Source organism: Symsagittifera roscoffensis, chromosome 6 (genome assembly GCF_963678635.1).
Source record: "Symsagittifera roscoffensis chromosome 6, txSymRosc1.1, whole genome shotgun sequence".
Classification (NCBI taxonomy): domain Eukaryota; kingdom Metazoa; phylum Xenacoelomorpha; order Acoela; family Convolutidae; genus Symsagittifera; species Symsagittifera roscoffensis.
Genome location: NC_087067.1, coordinates 49,325,815 through 49,344,276, shown reverse-complemented (window position 1 = coordinate 49,344,276; position 18,462 = coordinate 49,325,815). Strand labels below are relative to the sequence as shown.

Sequence of the window (18,462 nt, the reverse complement as noted above, 5' to 3'; positions counted from 1 at the left end):
CAAGCCTTTTTCATTCCGGGAGATTCAAAACGTTTTAGGATACTTTGATAAACCTTATCTATCCCTTGACGCCCAATCTGGTCAGTTGACCCAAATAAGAGTTCAGTCTAATAGAGTTGCGGCAACACTATAGCCTTATATTTATTTAGAACCTTGTCTTCATTTCTCCTTTTGCAGCCGACGATCCCGTCTTTGTTCAAGTACAAACGTTCCTCTTTCTACATGAAGTACTGTCTCAAGATCCGGTAACATTCTTCTTCCAGATCTGCGTTGTCTGGTGCCCCATTTTTGATCCATTTGTTCAAGTTACTTGTCATGCGATCATTTTTTTGCGCTTCTAGCAAATCTTAGAGTCTGTACCTCGCTTTCAAGTATGTCTTCATGACCCTCAGATAAGTGTTCAGCTCATTGAGCTGATGCGCATCATCTGGTGACCCATTTTCGATCCATCTTTTCAAGCTAACTGTCTTGCGGTCAAATCACAGCTCTCTTATTAAATCCGAGAGTCTGTATCTCGCCTTCAAATATGTCTTCTTGACTCTCAAGTGACTGTTTAGCTCATCGGGCTGATGTGCGTCATCTTTCATCTTAACACACCAAATTTTTGCCAATGGCTCAGTGTCTTGTTTGAATGGTTGAAGATCAGTCCTGACTACTTCCTTCTGCGGTGAAATTCTCATCGAATGTTTCCACACCGCTTTTGTTTCCAGGTCATCCGCCGCGTTATCGAAGACTTTCTCACTCGGGACCAAATAACGATCACTATCAGGGTCTAGATACACTTCCCTATCCAAATCTCTTGCTGGTGTCTCTACAAGTAATGGGTGGATTGCCAGCTCTGACAAATCTGATTCCGCGCTCGAATTGCTGTCTGAATACGTGTTTATTTCAGATTTCTTAGAGGAACTACTCACAGATGAGTGTGCCGTGGAGCAAGTCTCTACGGCAGATTCTGATGTGCATGATCTAAACATCCATTTGAACTCCCCGGACAAAAATTTCCCCCTCTGTTCTTCTCTATCTCCTGATGCACTTTCTTCGACGTCCGACTCCCCGGAAAAACTTTCTTTCCACAGGGGCTCCGACCCAGCTCTCATCAGTTCTTGATCAGGCTCCTCGAAGGTGACTGTCATCCTCCGAGTACCGATCTCTTGTTCTCTCTCCTTGTATGATATTCTCATTGAAAAGTTTTGTGGAACTGAGGATACGAATTGCTAAACTATCGGCTTACATTCCCTTTCGTTTACTTTGTGCTATCGTCTTTATGGTTTTATCCTTACCCTCTCACTGACTGTCAGTGAAGCTATGGCTGCTGCCCATTCAGGGTCATCTCTAGTCACTTCTCTCTCCAACAATCCAACCAGCATCCGCATCACTTCTGGTGTGACCTGCACCATTCTATCTAGCAGTGAGAGGGTTCATGCGAGAGAGTTCATGTTGAACTAGGTTTGAACGTAGCAACAGTTCCAAGGGCACCGGATCCCTCCTGGACAAGATCTGAATTTCTGCTGCTTTCTCCACTGGTAATTCAGAATGACAGGGAATTGGATGTCCTGATTTATCCAACCATCTCGTCAAGGGCAGTGCTTTGTATGTATCTTTGTCTGAAAATGAAACTCCTTCTTTGATTTCCGCTTCATTGGAAATCAAGCGGAAATGTTCCAATGTTTTGTAATATATAAATTTTTTGCTGAATTCAGCATCCAGGTGCTTGGCTACCATATGATTATCCAGCATAGGATGAGTGAAAAGCACGAGAATGCTGACAGCCTCAGCAAGAAAACTGAATTTTCCGAAAGATTGGAACAGAAGCAGGCCAATCAAGCGGAAATCAAATAAAGATTCTCATTTTTAGACAAAGATACCTACGAAGCATGTCCTTTCTAAGACTGAATCGTAGCTTGCAAGTGGAAAGGCGAAGAGCAGGACCCTTAGAAATACGATTAGATTGTTCTGCCACAACTATATCAAACAGAATTGCTGTTTCGTTCACACAAACAGATGGGGCATCAAGGCGTTGATAAAGCTGACACTAGAATACAGAAGCAATTCAAATGGCCTTTACTAAAAAAAACATGTAAAAAAGGGTGTCTGCATGCTTATCAAGCCGACTGGCAAAGGACCAAGGGAAATTGAGGATTTCCTCACAATCACAATTTCATCAGGATTCAACAAAATAGTACAGATGATGGCTGCGGGTTATAATCTGTATGATGGCTGCGGGTTATAATGGAGTGCTAGCAATAATTAATCGCTTAAATAATTTTGCACAGGTAATCCACTGAATAACAGCATCGGCGGATGGAACGTGTGATCATTTGATAACAGTCTGGTTTGACAGACATGATTGTCTAATAACGTTCCAGTAAGACAATGGCAAAGCATTTGTTGCAGACCTTACAAAGGATTTGATGAAGGCACAGGCTCAATCGGCTACCTACCATCAACATACCTTAGCCTAGTTGAGAAGCAAAGTCGCATATTATTCTGCATGCAGATTTTTATTTTTACGGTACATGGATGACAGGGACAAGCATCTACATTAGTAGATGAGAGCATATAATAGCACAGAAAAAACCACCACTGGGGTCTGCCCACATATTCTTTTATCCGGAATATAAAAAAGACAGCGCTGCAAACCTAAGTCCATGACGCCATTAAAAGGAAACCAAACTTAATGATCTCTGCAGGCGAAAAACGCAGCAGGCACAAGCAACGCAGAAAAAGAGGTTTGATAAAAGTACCGCGAATTCTAAAGCATCATCTGTGGGAGACTACCTTTGGGTCTTCAATGAAGTGGTTCCACCAAAGGGAACAAAAAGCTGTTAAAAAAAGGTGTGGTCCATTTCAAAGCACCAAAGTGCATCAAGTTCGCCGTTTTTGTTGATTCAGAACCGGACGCCTTGCTCGCTAACAAATCATCAAGCTACGCACTGTTTCGTCGGAAGATTGGAGCATTTCAGCAGATATGCATGAAGATGATTACTTGATAGTCGATGCTGCTTTTGAAATGAATGAAGAGGAAATATGCGACAAGAAACGATGTGGTAAACGATTGCGACCTGTCAATGCGTCTATAATTGAATTAACGAATGAAGGTTGATGGTGAAACTTGATGGTGGAAAATTGGAATAAAGCGGAGCAATCCAAAAATGCTAAAGTGGTAAAATCCAGACTTTCCCTTGGTTATTGGGACTCGGAAACACAGAGACGCTGGGAAGCCAAAATGTACAGCCGATACGGTGTTGTTTTTGTCGTAGAGAACATCTCGGCTAACGGAAATGTATAGAACAGTGGTGCCAGGAGCCAGAAATTGAGTTCGAACGTGTACAAAACAGACACAGATCACAAATTAGTGAACCTGAGGGTGCTTGAATAGCTCCATGCTCACCTACCTGCTGATCCCAAGGAAACAATTCTGACAAGTCAAGAGGTCGATCAGGCCAGCGTAAATACATGAGGCAAGACAAAACCGAATCCAACTGGGTGGTTTCAGATGCACTTCTAAGCATACCTGAATCTGACTTCGATAATTATAGACAGAAGAGGGCAATTCTAGAAAACTGGCGTTCGTACGAATCTTTGATACCTTTTTGGCCAGCATAAAATCATTACTCGACTCACATGGTAGCAACCAACAGCGACTTCATACTTACTTTAAGTACATGCACCATCGCGATATTTGCAAACGTCAGTTTTAAAACAGCCTTAGCGGCCGACTTTTGAAGATAGTAAAGAATACCGAGTTTTCAAGGAATAACAGACCCGATATAGGAGAAACGATAGCGCGGCCCCCTGCTGCATTATAGATACCGGGCAATTACTAAGGTTTTATGTTAAATATAGATACTAAAAGACAACACGTGAACCGGGAGAACTTTGTACTGGCACTAAATTGACTCAAAGAATTTTTAGTTGAAAGAGTAGTGGCCTCACTCTCCCTGAAACTGCAAGGTCACAAGATGTTTTCAATTAAATTTTGTAGTGTTTTTGTTGGTTAAATTTTTCAAAAACTATGAATAAAGCACTAGGTTAAAAACTAAGTATTGTGATTCATATAATAGTGTTTTGTAAGATATATATTTTGTTTTGTTATGTTTTTAAATTGTTTTGATTTTATTATTAGGTTGCTGTAATGATTACTTCAATTGTGTTAGGTTGTGTCAAATTGTCTGGACTAATCCAAATGCTTAAGTGACAGCTTCAAAACCTTTTAATTTGATGTAGACCGATGTTTTAACAGATTGAATTAGTTAATCCACCTTGGTATAAATTTGAGATAAAAAAAAGAAAAATTTCAATTGATTCTTTTGAAAATGGAAGTGATGTGAAAATGTTTTATCGCATAGATGAAACAGGTCGAATAACGATTTCTGAGTTGTCACATGTTTTTTAGGTCTTGATGTTGTTTATTGAATTTAGGTGGGATACCAGAAGAATCTTCACGAATGAGAATGAGCAAGACTAATGATCTGGTGATTTGATCTCAGCGAGCCTAGAAACTGCTCTAGATGATGTATAACAATGACTGCTTGGTTGCAATTGTGGACTGGAGGATCCAAACTGGCATTGCTAAACGCTATGGAAAGAGAGGGACGTGGGAACAGTCCCATGGAAGTGGTGCTTCTGCTAGTACTCGGCGAGTCTGGTACCGCCAATAGAGGAAGCAGTAGATTGATGCGATGGCAACGTGGAGGTGGAGCGATGTCTGGTCACTAATTAGCTCCGGCGCCGGGCTTAGGTGAATAGAGTGATTTTGAACTTGGGGAAATACCCCTACAAGTTCGATCTAGCTCTTTAACTGAACCTTTTTTTAGATCACGTGATGGGCCTAGAGCTCACATTTGGCATATTGCACAACTGAAGCTCCACCGTTGAAAAAAGCGGAGGTAAACTCCTCGGATACGTACCTTACACCACATTTCCCAGAAAAAATGAACGAGTGGCTAAAGCGACAATGGAAGACATTAACAGAGCGCGAGAAATAGCGCTAGACAAAATAATCATTCCTTCCAAACCCACAGACCACTCACCAGCCAGGCGGAGGCGAATCACAGAATCCGCTGGCTCGTCATGGAACAAAATTAATGCGATGCGTAGTTGATATCTGTAAGGAACTCAGCGCTTGGAATATTTTGTCCAGGTGGCTGCGGACCACCCAGGGCCTTGTTTGAACGACATGAGCTGGAAACCCGCGGCGATTCATCAAAAGACTCCTTCTGGCAGACGCTAATTGATCATCGGGTACATCCTGTTGAAAGACTTGAATGAATTTTTTGTGAATGGTGAAATCACAGACGTCTTTTTAGTGGAGCCTCCGTGGCTCATTGCTCATACCTTTAATGGTGTTTTTGTTGAGTTTTTTTCTCTCCAATCAACTTGCCATTCCGATTTAGCGGCCCTTTTTCTCTCGCATGCTGATGGATATCCGACAATGATCTCGTGCTCAAGTGTCCCATCGGGTTATTCCGAGGCAACTCATCGATGTCTACCAATGTATGCCGCTGGAAATACCAACTAGGGAACTGAACAATCTTGATAGCTACAGGAAGTTGGAGCAAGTTAGAAGGTACTCCAACAAGGATCTGAAAGTAAGCCTTTCGTTAATTCAGAACAGCAGAAGCGCAAAGGAGTGTGTAACGTTAGGAATGCAGAAGTCGTTATATACTGTGACTGGCGTCCCCTGATTAGATCTCTATATATTCGTCGATGAGTTTATTGGGACGCTTATTTTGACCTTGAGCAAGTTTTATTTCCTGATTTCTGGTTAGAGCGAGTGCAAGAAATCGGAATTCTTATATCGGAGCAATTACTGACATGTAGGAACGAGTGATCGAAACCTCGTTTCCAAATTAAATTTGAGGGGACAAATGAGTTTCGAATGTGGTTTGTGCGACGGTCCATTGAAAACAAGCTTAATGACAATGCGGGAAATCTTGAAATCTTCAAGGTGTTTGGAACAAAAGTTTGATTTGGGACGTGACTGCAGATGTTAAAGGGAACTGAATGATGATAGGAGCTTGCACGATTTGGCTGTGATCCATAACCTGTTAGCCTTGAGAATAGTGAAGCAGGTTGAGACGCAACCCACGGAGCCGTCCGAACGAAAATCTCCAAATGACCAGATCAGCACTACAAATGCGGCGAGGTGGATGGAAGCTAAACGGAGACGAGCGAATAGGAAATTGCCAAAATCAACGCCCCTACAAATCTGCAGCCTAAATTTAATTAAAAACAAATACCAAGATCTCCGGTAAAGTTTTAAAGATTCTTGGAGCGATTGAAAAAAGATGGACGAGACAGATGAGATTGATGCCTTGGTTTTATTCTGCAATGACGAAGCGAACAAATTAAAGTGCGAACCGGCACATGGACCGAAACGCAGACACCTAATAATTTTTCCAGCTGGATATAGGACCGTTGTCTATAAGAGGATATAATAGACTCAAAGAACCGCTTTGACCACCGCTGTGAAGCATATGGCTGGGTTTCTTTTTACGACAGAAACTGAGAGATTGGAGGTCTTTCGAGCTGACATGGACCGAACCGTAAGCATCTGCTTTAACAAAATTTTTTGCCTGAACCGGGAACAGACCACCAAAGTAGAAGTTCTACACAGCTGCAAGCCGATGCTATCAGGCCAGGAAAGTTGGGGCACGGCCCGCAATTCTGTCGAGATTTGACGAGAAGTCCTCAATGACAGTGGGGAGTCGGAGAGAAGCGGTGACATAGAAGAAGACGAGACCTTGGAGCAAGGAAGGACAGATGAAAGAAGAGATGAAAAGTAATGCTGAGAAGTAAATGAAATTGGATTAGAAATTGACAATTTTAGCTTAAGCAATTCAACTTCTACTTCCGTTTGTTTGATTCCTGTCAAACTAGAAACTTGTTGTTTTTACTGCATTTGTTTATTTTCAAAAAATTTTGGTTATTAGCACTTACTTATAAAAATTTATATGGAAATACAACAAATAGTTAAAATTGATTGGAAGTTTATAATAACCATAGACAAGTCATTTTTTGCGGTCTGGTGTTGTCTGAGTACGCTCACTCGAAAAGGTGGGTACCTCAGTGCCTTTCCTAGCCATGAAATCTCTAACTTTTGAGTTTTAAGGGCAACGACATGTCAAAATATTTATACGTTGTGAGTAATTTGAGGTCATAGTCAACAAGTGAGTGGCAGTGCCACGTGCCAAATCTTTTTAAATCAAAAGCAAGGAGACATTTTATGTGTCAAGGGCATAATTTGGGACAAATTTGAGAAGGCTGCGAAGGTGTAGTATAATGCCATTTGTGACATGCGGTGAATTGAAGTGGAGTAGATAGATTTTGCTTTCTGACCTATTTCGAAGTTTTTAGGTCACAGCTTTATTTTTCAGACGATAGCCCTGAGCACATTGAAGAGCCTTTGCGGGGAGTGTGTGCCACTCCCCCGTTTGGCAAATTCAAACCCTGCGGAGTACGCTGATGAAAACGGCACTACGCGACTTAAGGACAGTTTTAACACGGAAAAGGGGCCTACAATTTCAAACTTTTGACTGGACAATTAATTTTTCTAAAAAAGCAAAAGCCACCATTTTGAGCATGTAAAACGCGTAAAACAATAACAGTCGAAATCGTCACGAGAAACATTCGATTCCGAGAATATACGTGCCAGTCGGTCATATCGTGAAGTTTTAATTTGTTTTTAGGGTAAGATGGTATTTTTGAAAAATTCGAATGGACCATGTCATGCTCAGTTTTCTCGCGACAACTGAAGCGGAGAGTTAGAAAATCAGAAGAACCGAACTCATAACTGCAGGAAAATTGACAGAAAGTCAGTCTTGAGTCAAATTTGGGTAGATTTGCCTTGTTCGCGATAGAGAACATCGAGAGTGGATTCGCAAGTGCTTTTTCTGGAGCAAGGAGAACCTTGACGGGAAAGGTCGCCCACTCAATGACCCAAGTGTCCAAAACGAATAAAACTTCTTCAGTCAAAACTTTTGCTTTGCTGATTTATTAAAACTTCTAGAGTTGTCTTAGTTATTTTACTCAATCAATCATAGTTTTTGTCTACAGTTGTGTACTTACTTTAATTACTAGAGTGCCTTCTATAGAGTTTTGTTGAGATAATACGACGGTTGGGTTGGCTCATCTGAGATGGATCAAAGATCCAGTGTCTAATACAAGCTCCTGTTTTCATCGGTGTTCAAGTGTCTTAGGTAATGTGAGACCTAGCCATGGGAACGTTCTTTTTTCTAGAGTGGGGCTGGTATTTTGGTAGCAGCTTTTAAGCGGTAACACGATCTCCTTGTCCCATGCCTAAAACGAATCGATTTGGCTCCTATAGATTGAGGTACAGAAACACAAGAAGTAGTGTCACTGATCTTGAGCCAAGGGTTATAGGGCCCATTTGTCCTAACTTCGTGTGTGACTTAAGTGGATAACTGTTACAATAAGGAAATAGTGGTGAAATTTCAGAAGAAGCCTCCGGTTACGACACTCTCGTGTGGCAGATTCTTAACTATAAAATTTAGTGAAACATGAGGGTTGAGTTGTGACGTCGACTCAAAAACGAGGAGGGAAAATGAGAGTTCCAAGAAGTTCTGTTTCGGGGATTGGAATCGGAGGTTCGGTTCCTAGTAATTCATTTCTATATATTTGTACACCTTTTTAACTTTTGTGATGCCCTGAACGTGTTAATTTAATTCAAAAACAATTTTGTATTTTGGAGCCTGAAGTTAAGGGCAAGGAAAGAGTCAATACACCTCTAGGGGATCCGATATCCACTAACTGTCACTAAAAATTTCTTTAAGTATGGCTTTAGTCCCGTTTTTTGTTGTAAGCGCATTGTCTGCGGATCCAAGAATCAGCTATGTGGTTAAATTTGTATGTAGTCGAGAACATTAGAATTCGTTTGGTTGATAGCCTTAAAGCTGTAACACTTTCGTTGACCCTTAAACAGATTTTAAAAAAACAACTGGCTAGGTCGAGACGGTGAAAACACGTAGGAATAAGGTATCTGACGTCAGGCAGTCGTCAATAAGGACTTTTGCCACAATCCATCGTTGTGGAATTTCTTGGCGAATGTTACACATCTTTGTTATTATCTATAAAAAATTTAAAATGTTAATTCAAACGTATTGTACATCATCAGAATTAAAATTTTATACAATATTTACAGTACGATCTAAGATCTGGCCACCTAATCATTTTCACTTCCATGTCTGGAAATTCTGGATTTCTAGGATGATGACTGCATTTTGTGATGAAGGGACTCTGACTGTAACCTCGGTTACTATGATACTTTGAATACTTTATGATACTTTGATACTCGGTTGTTGTTGTTGTGTTGTTTGTAGCCGCTATATCTCTGTGTCGTCTTCTTGTCTGAGAAAAGTGGATGCCTCCACTGGTTGTTTCCAGAGTGCATCAACCGTCATATCAGTGAGGCCAGGGATGAGTGACGATCTTGAGCTGGTGGAACAAGTAGCAAACGACTTGTGGTTCAGACAGGCAAACTATGAATGGAACACGTCAAGCAATATGGTTAGGCGGCTATGGGGGAAAAGCCTTAGTGGCCGCCACCCTGCTGGTGACTATAGTGAAATACTCAAACGTGCGAAATTCAGCGAGAGGGCACTTCATAGCTTGGCACAAAAAGGAAGCGAACCAGCAACGCCTGCAGAAGTTAGTGGCTGTTTCTAATCTGAGAGGGAGGGAAAATTCCATCGTGATGTTATCTGGCATACGTGACCAACCCATGTGCGAGGACGGAATTGCAAGTGAAATTGATGTGGTGCCTAAGGGGAATAACAAGAACGGAATTTGGAACGGACAGTGAATCCAGATCGAAGGAGCAGCAATTGGAATTGGTGGCAGCTCTGTGGTTGTTGATTGCGAGAGATAATTCCGCAATAGCTTGGACCAAACGGAAAGACGCTCATTGTTTTGTGAGATTTGTTGTGAAACGTATTTCTAATAACGTGTAGGAAGAATGTGTAGAAACCATTAGAAAAGGAAGAGTCTGTTTCAACGCGAGGAAATCTTGTTGAGCGCCTGTATGAGCTCTACCAATGTATTCCGCTGGAAATACCAACTAGGGAACTGAACAATCTTGATAGCTACAGGAAGTTGGAGCAAGTTAGAAGGTGCTCCAACAAGGATCTGAAAGTAAGCCATTCGTTAATTCAGAACAGCAGAAGCGCAAAGGAGTGTGTAACGTTAGGAATGCAGAAGTCGTTATATGCTGTGACTGGCGTCCCCTGATTAGATCGCAATATATTCGTCAATGAGTTTATTGGGACGCTTATTTTGACCTTGAGCAAGTTGTATTTCCGGATTTTTGGTGCAAGAAATCGGAATGCTGTGCAAGAAATCATTGTGCAAGAGCGTGCAAGAGCGAGTGCAAGAAATCGGAATGCTGATATCGGAGCAATTACTGACATGGAGGAACAAGTGATCGAAACCTCGTTTCCAAATTAAATTTGAGGGGACAAATGAGTTTCGAATGTGGTTTGTGCGACGGTCCATTGAAAACAAGCTTAATGACAATGCGGGAAATCTTGAAATCTTCAAGGTGTTTGGAACAAAAGTTTGATTTGGGACGTGACTGCAGATGTGAAAGGGAACTGAATGATGATAGGAGCTTGCACGATTTGGCTGTGATCCATAACCTGTTAGCCTTGAGAATAGTGAAGCAGGTTGAGACGCAACCCACGGAGCCGTCCGAACGAAAATCTCCAAATGACCAGATCAGCACTACAAATGCGGCGAGGTGGATGGAAGCTAAACGGAGACGAGCGAATAGGAAATTGCCAAAATCAACGCCCCTACAAATCTGCAGCCTAAATTTAATTAAAAACAATTACCAAGATCTCCGGTAAAGTTTTAAAGATTCTTGGGGCGATTGAAAAAAGATGGACGAGACAGATGAGATTGATGCCTTGGTTTTATTCTGCAATGACGAAGCGAACAAATTAAAGTGCGAACCGGCACATGGACCGAAACGCAGACACCTAATAATTTTTCCAGCTGGATATAGGACCGTTGTCTATAAGAGGATGTAAGAGACTCAAAGAACCGCTTTGACCACCGCTGTGAAGCATATGGCTGGGTTTCTTTTTACGACAGAAACTGAGAGATTGGAGGTCTTTCGAGCTGACACGGACCGAAGCGTAAGCATCTGCTTAAACAAAATTTTTTGCCTGAACCGGGAACAGACCACCAAAGTAGAAGTTCTACACAGCTGCAAGCCGATGCTATCAGGCCAGGAAAGTTGGGGCACGGCCCGCAATTCTGTCGAGATTTGACGAGAAGTCCTCAATGACAGTGGGGAGTCGGAGAGAAGCGGTGACATAGAAGAAGACGAGGCCTTGGAGCAAGAGGAAGGACAGATGAAAGAAGAGATGAAAAGCAATGCTGAGAAGTAAATGAAAACTTGGATTAGAAATTGACAATTTTAGCTTAAACAATTCAACTTCTACTTCCGTTTGTTTGATTCCTGTCAAACTAGAAATTTGTTGTTTTTACTGCATTTGTTTATTTTCAAAAAATTTTGGTTATTAGCACTTACTTATAAAAGTTTATATAGAAATACAACAAATAGTTAATATTGATTGGAAGTTTTTAATAACCATAGACAAGTCATTTTTTGCGGTCTGGTGTTGTCTGAGTACGCTCACTCGAAAAGGTGGGTACCTCAGTGCCTTTCCTAGCCATGAAATCTCTAACTTTTGAGTTTTAAGGGCAACGACATGTCAAAATATTTATACGTTGTGAGTAATTTGAGGTCATAGTCAACAAGTGAGTGGCAGTGCCACGTGCCAAATCTTTTTAAATCAAAAGCAAGGAGTAGATTTGGGGGAAGTTGAGTTAAAACAAATAACTTTGCATTTATCAGAATTAAATGTCATTTCGTTTTCAAGTGTCCAACTGATAAATAGATCAATGTCTATTTGAACTAAGGAAAAGTCATATTTTGAATAGAGTTTGCTGTCATCAGCAAACAGAAAGCAATTAGAGGTTTTCAAGACAGCTGGCATGTCATTAATGAAGAGTATAAATAGCAAAGGGCCGAGTACACTTCCTTGCGGAACACCACTTGTTACATTGCCTTTTGGAGATGCTTCATTGTTAATTAAGACAATTTGCGTGCGGTTTGTGAGATAGGAAGCAAAAAGTTCAAGAAAGCTAATGTCAAAGCCTAAATTACCAAGTTTCGAAACAAGTATATGATGAGGAACTTGATCAAAAGCCTTGCGAAAATCGAAGTACACAGAAAGACATTCGTTTTTCGCCTCGACGTCGTTATAAATCTGATCTACGTATTCAAGAAGCTGAGTAACAGTCGATCGCTTGGTCATAAAACCATGTTGAGCAGGTCTAACATTAGCCCGAATTTTAGGATAAATGAAATCGAAGATCATTCTCTCCAGAATAATCGATAATTGAGGCAATATGCTAATCGGGCGATAATTTTCAACATTTTCGAGATTACTAGATTTAAGAATTGGCCACGTTTTATTTTCCAAAACCTTGACAAAGAGCTGCACGACTAGAGGAGATATTAATTCACTGCAGCAGTTAAGAATAAAGGTTGGGAGGCGTTCGTTGGTAATACAAGAAGTTTTAGCAAATTCGAGAGCTTTCTCGACCTTTTTAAGGTTGACATGGAGATCGGATGGAAAAATGGTGGGTTTTTCGGGTTGTAGGATTTGAATTTCGTGCTTTTCTAGAAACACTGAACAGAAGTAATCGTTCAAAAGAATGGCTATTTCAATAGAAGTGGATGCTTTTCTATTCATCCAGTGCATTTGGTTTGGTAGTTTCCTTTTGGTAAAAGAGCGAAGGTATTTAAAGCAATCACGGGTAGAATTTGGTCTTAAAGATTCAAGGAGACAAGTTTTATCCAACTCGATTGAATTGTTAAGGTCTTGTTGGATCGAAGCTAAATGATTTGTGTTGGCTGTCCGTTTAGATATGGAATGGTGCTTATTCAGTAAATGAACTGTATGCGACGAATAATAATAGGGAAGTTGCTGGCGTCTTTTAGTTTTATGTGCGCATGATAAAAGAATTGCATGATTGATCTGAGCGTACCAGCTATCTACATAATCATTAGTGGTGGATATGGAATAACATGATTTTTGTTCCACAATGAGTTTGGTAAAGCAAGGGCTGATGTTACTATTGAAGATAGAATGAGAGAAAGATGATTTAGATAGAGAGGATTTCATAAAATTCCCAATCACAGTAGGCGCTGCTTCAGGAATGGTAAAAAAAGCAAATAAAGGAAAATGGTCTGAGTAAAACATTTCATTTACAAATGCAGTGAACAATTCTGTGTGCGAAGTTAAAATGATATCAAGAGTGTTGCCTGAGCGATGAGTGGGTTCATATATAAGGGGCATTAAGCTATGATCCTCAATAACCTCTAGGAACAGTTTTGAGTAATCACAGCCTCCATCAGAAGATGCCCAACAGATATCAGGCAGATTTAGGTCACCTAAGATTGTGTACGAACTAGAACCATTAATCAATTTGGAGTTAAAATAACGTATTGAATCAGTAAGCATTTTGGCAGGTATCCGAAACTGCGACGAAGCGGGGGGGTTGTAAATAAGGAGGAAAATTGATTAACTGCACCCGAATATATTGAAAGTCCGATGCAGTAATCTGCATCGTATGATAGAATTGAATAATTTAAAGCAAAACTATTTTTTGTAGCAATGAGAACACCTCCGTGTTCTCCAGAAGTGCGGTCTTTTCGAGCAATAACCGAATAGGGAGAATTCATAGGAAAAATTTCGGGATCAGTAACTTCTGGTTTAAGCCATGTTTCAGTAATGAATACGATATCAGGAGAATGTAAAGAAAGAAAATTGATTAACTTCAGACGCTGATTTAGGCTCAAGAGACTTTGTGCGTTGATAAGGCATAATTTTGATTGTAGTCAGTCAAGATTGATCTTGATACCATTTCGTTCGAGGGTCAGACCACGAATTTTTAGCTCATCGCGTGGAACTCTTCCATTGTTAATCATGTCGTACCGTTTCTTGATGATTTTACGTTTCAGAATCTGTTCTTCTTGGTTTAGGGACTTCGATATGAAAATCTTTTCTTTGAAGTTCTTCAGTTTGTAAGATTTTGCTAGGCATTTTCTAGCATTCCATTCGGATGACAGACGAACAAGTAAAGGACGCGGTCTTCGTTGTTGGGGATTAGCTTTACCAAGTCTATACATTTGGCAGATACTGAGATTTTCTTCGCCTATATAATCAAAAATTTCGGCCACTTTGGCTTCTTCGGCCTCTATATTGGATGTAAACTGACCGTTGTCTTCGCAGAATCCGTCGACGATTATCTCGTTTTCACATGTGTTGGCCCGGTGACTGTTATTAATACGACTATTAACCGGTACATTCGATGATGTTGTCTTGGTTGGATCAACATTTTCAACAGTTTCTTTTATGCTTTTTGTTATATCGGTTAAGCTTTCTTGTCTTTGAATAAACAGTTCAAACTTAGCTTGAGATGTGAAGATGTTCCCCTCAAGGCAGCCAGAGCACAGCCAGAAGCATCCTCGAATTTTGCCCATTGTAGCTACATCATCAGGAGACAATCCAACACATTGCCCATGGAACCACGCGCTGCACTTTTCACATCCTATAGCAGTTGAATCGTTGTCCTTCACTGGTTTGTTGCATGGTCCACATCTAGTAGCTTTTGCTTGAGACATATCAAACCGGAAACTATTTAAAAAGTTTATCACAACAATTAGGCAGGGTTCGGTCTGACACTGCTGCTGACTTCGTTGACGGCCTGTGTGTGTAGGGCTTTTTGTAGTTTTTTGGCTTCTTTTTCTTCAATTCTTCGGTTTGGTCGCTTGTTTTTTTTATATTTGTAGAAAAGTTCAGGTTTCATCTGAGGTCGGTGTGGGAGAGGTCTTGTGGTCAGAGAGTGACAGGGATGCCTCGGGTTGTAGCAAGTGATGGCGTACTGTTTGGCGAGCATGTGGGTGTGTTCTTTAATGGGCAGAATGTGTGCTTCATTGTGCAGGTCGTCTATGTTCGTCATGTTGTAGCAACCTGTTGTGATACGTTAAGCTTTTTCTGTGCCAGTTGTAGTCGTTTCCAGTGACACTCTATGATGATGAGAGCCCAGGTGGAACAGCAGTAGTTAATGACAGATCTACTGGTAACTTTGTACAGAGTCATGAGGGTTTCGCGGTCACTGCACCATACTGTACCTGCTAGGGCTTTAAGTAACGCATTAATCTTCTGAGCTTTGGCTGCGATGTCTCTTGTATGCGGTCAGAAACAGAGCATCGTGTCCAGGGTAACTTCAAGTAGCTAAGGCGTCTTCGCGAGTTTCAGAATGTTGCCTCGCACGAGAACCTGAGGGTACTTGTTTGCCTGAGCAGACTGAGGAGTGAAGAGGGTGACTGTCGCCTTGTCTTCAGAGATGGTGAGGTTCAGTGACTGGAAATAGTTGCTGACTGTCTCAATGTATCTGTTGAGTCTGTCAACGAGGTCACAGGGTCAGGACCCGACGTGTAAATGGTCACGTCATCAGCGTAGATGATGAACTTGATACCTTCTGGAGGCACTGGGAAGTCGGCCTTATAAAGGTTGAATAAGTTAGGCGAGAGGACACCGCCTTGGACAATACCAGCGTGAAATTTCCGAGGCTTTGAGCACTTCCCTCTGAAATAAACTTTTGCCTCTCTGTCGTGCAAGTAGTTAATCAGCCAGCGTTTGACACTGTTCGGAGTTCGATTGAACAGAGTGCGCTCGGCAAGGCAGCTGTGATCTACCGTATCGAAAGCAGCGGTGAAATCGAGAGCAACCAGGATGGTCCTGTCAGCTGGCTTCTTTTGGTTGTGAACTTATACAATGATACTCGGTTACTATGAGACTATGAAAAAAAAACGAAAAGAGTGAGACTCTCAGTTAGAAGTAGTTGATTACAGTTAAGGCATCTTTAGCCGTATCTTGTGTTACCTTGATTTTTTTCAAGAGTCTATTCCTTTTGACTTGAAAATTATCTTGTTTGCTACAAAAAAGAGTTTCAAAACAGTACTTTTTATAGAACAATAACAGCTAAGTTATGAAGCGTCGATTATGACGTGTATCTCATGATTGCGTCATAGGTTCCACGTTGCTGTTGTTTTATGTTTGCCTTTTTAAATACTAGTTTTAAAAGTCTGTCCACCTTAGTCTTAATATTGTTCACATCAGTTTCAGTTTCTCATGTTTTTGTGGAACTGGTTTTCGGGAACCCTTCAGTGGTTAGGTTAGTAATTTCCTTTCTGACTTATAAAAGAGACAATAATCAGTTTTTTATTCTTACCGTTTGAAAAAGCTCAAGTGTTAATTGTTTTCTTTGCTGCAGGTCTTTGGAAAAAGAACGGAAAACTTGTGTTTCTTGGCCTCGATAATGCTGGCAAGACGACACTGTTACATCTCCTGAAAGATGACCGAATGGCACAGCACAATCCAACTTGGCATCCCACATCCGAGAATTTGTCCTTGGGTGGAATATCCTTCACAACCTTCGACTTGGGTGGCCATGAACAGGCACGCCGAGTCTGGAAGACGTACTTTCCAGCGGTCGATGCTGTCGTTTTTATTGTCGATGCGTCCGATCGAAGCAGATTCAACGAGGCCAAGCAAGAGCTCATCGTTAGTAATCATTCATCTAAAAATCGAAAAAATGTTTCATCTGAAATTTCTCGATAGAAGGATGATTAAGGATGATAAATATTGGAAAGTTCTCGATAAAAGTATGATTAAGAATAATCCTGATCCCCCAAAAGGAAAAGAATGATTATTATTTTTTTTAAAAATAAAGAGATTGTGTTATTTAGAGCCTTATGCAAGATGAAACTATATCAGAAGCGCCTATTTTGATCTTGGGTAATAAAATTGACAAAGACGGCGCCGCTGGTGAAGATGAACTCAGACACTTCTTTGGAATGCAAGGACAGACTACTGGAAAGGTAGTTATAATCCAATCTTTTCCCAAAGTCGAGCAATTTCACGCGGTTAAAGTGCCAGTTAAACCTGGTGTATTGTGTTAAAAATATTGGAAAGACACTCATTTATCTTGTCCTCAGACTTCGTTGTTTTTTTCAGGAATTTTTTTTATTTATTCCCTTTGCTTTCTTTGTTTCATTTTTTTAAGAGTCGTTGAACGCAGTGAAGATTTTTATATTGGTTGAGATGATTTTCTTCAAAGTTTGTTCATGCTCAAATTTGATTTTTCGCGGTTCGATATTTTTAGTTCAGATCAGTTTCTTCTTAAAAAAGGATGGCAAACTCCAATTTTGAACAGCAATGTGTAAAGGTCGCGAAAAATGTGATCGACTTCTTGTTTCGAAAGTGGATTTTAATTTTCAGGTTTCCCAGCGAAATGAAAATTTTACTTATTGATCCTGTTTTCTCAAACTGAGTTTATTTTATCAAATAAGTGTCATTCGTAATTCTTTGAAAGTAAGCCATATATTTTTTTACTTTGGAATTCGAAAGTTTTTTTTTTAAAAAAACAAGCAATTTTTTTGTTTTCTTGTTCATTGAGTTTTCTCCAACCCTCTGTTGACAGAGTTATTTTTCCACCGTTTTATCGCTTGATTGTGCAAAATGCTGCTTCGCATATGTGAGAAGTTTTTTAGAAGGTCTTGCATTTTGATATATTTTTCTTTCAAACTATTTTTCCTACTTAGTGGCTCTCGTCTCGTTTTCTTTCAGCTTGCTAGCTTTTTTTCGGATTCTCAAGTCAATTATGAATTTTCTAGCTATCGTTCAGCTATGCTTTGTTTGATAAAACTAAATAGCCAAAGAACAGAAAATAAAACGCGAGACCAGAGTTTTCTTTGCTCGATCATTGCTTTTATTTGAAATGTAGGGAAACATCCCGAGGACATCGCTGGCTTCTGGACAGAGACCAATTGAGCTGTTCATGTGCTCCATTCTGAGAAAGCAAGGCTACGGGGAGGGATTCAGATGGGTGGCCCAGTACATTTGAGGGAGAGGAAAGAACCACGAGTTAGGAAAACAAGGATAGGACGACTAAGGCAGATGAAATCAGAAAAAAGACTTGTACCAAGCATGGCGTAGTTCCCATGCGAGAATTCATTTACTATTGTTTAGGGTTGCAACGTAAATAGGCAATTACGCTCTTCTTGTAAATTAATTAATTGTAATTATTTCCTGTAGTTGCATTGGGACGATCCATGTTTTAACTTACGCGTTGTTATCTACGACTATATATATTACTATATGGTTTAATCATAAATTGAGACCTTAAGATGCTTAATCTGTTTTCATGCCGGCGTAGAATTTGCTTCTGAGAATTACTAAGGCCTAGTAAAAAAAGACCCATGAGTTTTCCAAAATCAAACGTTCATGGCTTGCCTTCCCAAAAATTATCTGGCGCTTGTTTCGAAAAATGTAGAAAGAAATGTTTCGAAAAATTCGCTTG

At 40.5% G+C, this 18,462-nt stretch overlaps 2 protein-coding genes across 2 annotated transcripts in view; one reads left to right on the top strand and one right to left on the bottom strand.

Annotated features, from left to right (window-relative positions):
• LOC134847823 (etoposide-induced protein 2.4 homolog) overlaps nucleotides 1–18,462 on the bottom strand; it is a 224,570-nt gene that overhangs the window by 95,394 nt on the left and 110,714 nt on the right. The window lies entirely within an intron of this gene.
• LOC134847600 (GTP-binding protein SAR1-like) lies at nucleotides 490–18,297 on the top strand. The gene is made up of 5 exons (XM_063864711.1): nucleotides 490–499; nucleotides 16,219–16,275; nucleotides 16,375–16,664; nucleotides 16,850–16,981; nucleotides 17,887–18,297. Exons 2-5 carry the CDS (start codon nucleotides 16,233–16,235, stop codon nucleotides 18,004–18,006), a joined length of 585 nt encoding a protein of 194 aa, XP_063720781.1. The 5' UTR covers nucleotides 490–499; nucleotides 16,219–16,232; the 3' UTR covers nucleotides 18,007–18,297.

Excerpts from the sequence above, each read along its gene's own strand:
- LOC134847600 (XM_063864711.1), top strand. The coding sequence starts at position 16,233 with ATGTTTTTGTGGAACTGGTTTTCGGGAACCCTTCAGTGGTTAG. Across the intron at positions 16,276-16,374 it reads GGGAACCCTTCAGTGGTTAG|GTCTTTGGAAAAAGAACGGA; the intron begins GTTAGTAATTTC and ends TCTTTGCTGCAG. Across the intron at positions 16,665-16,849 it reads AGGCCAAGCAAGAGCTCATC|AGCCTTATGCAAGATGAAAC; the intron begins GTTAGTAATCAT and ends TGTGTTATTTAG.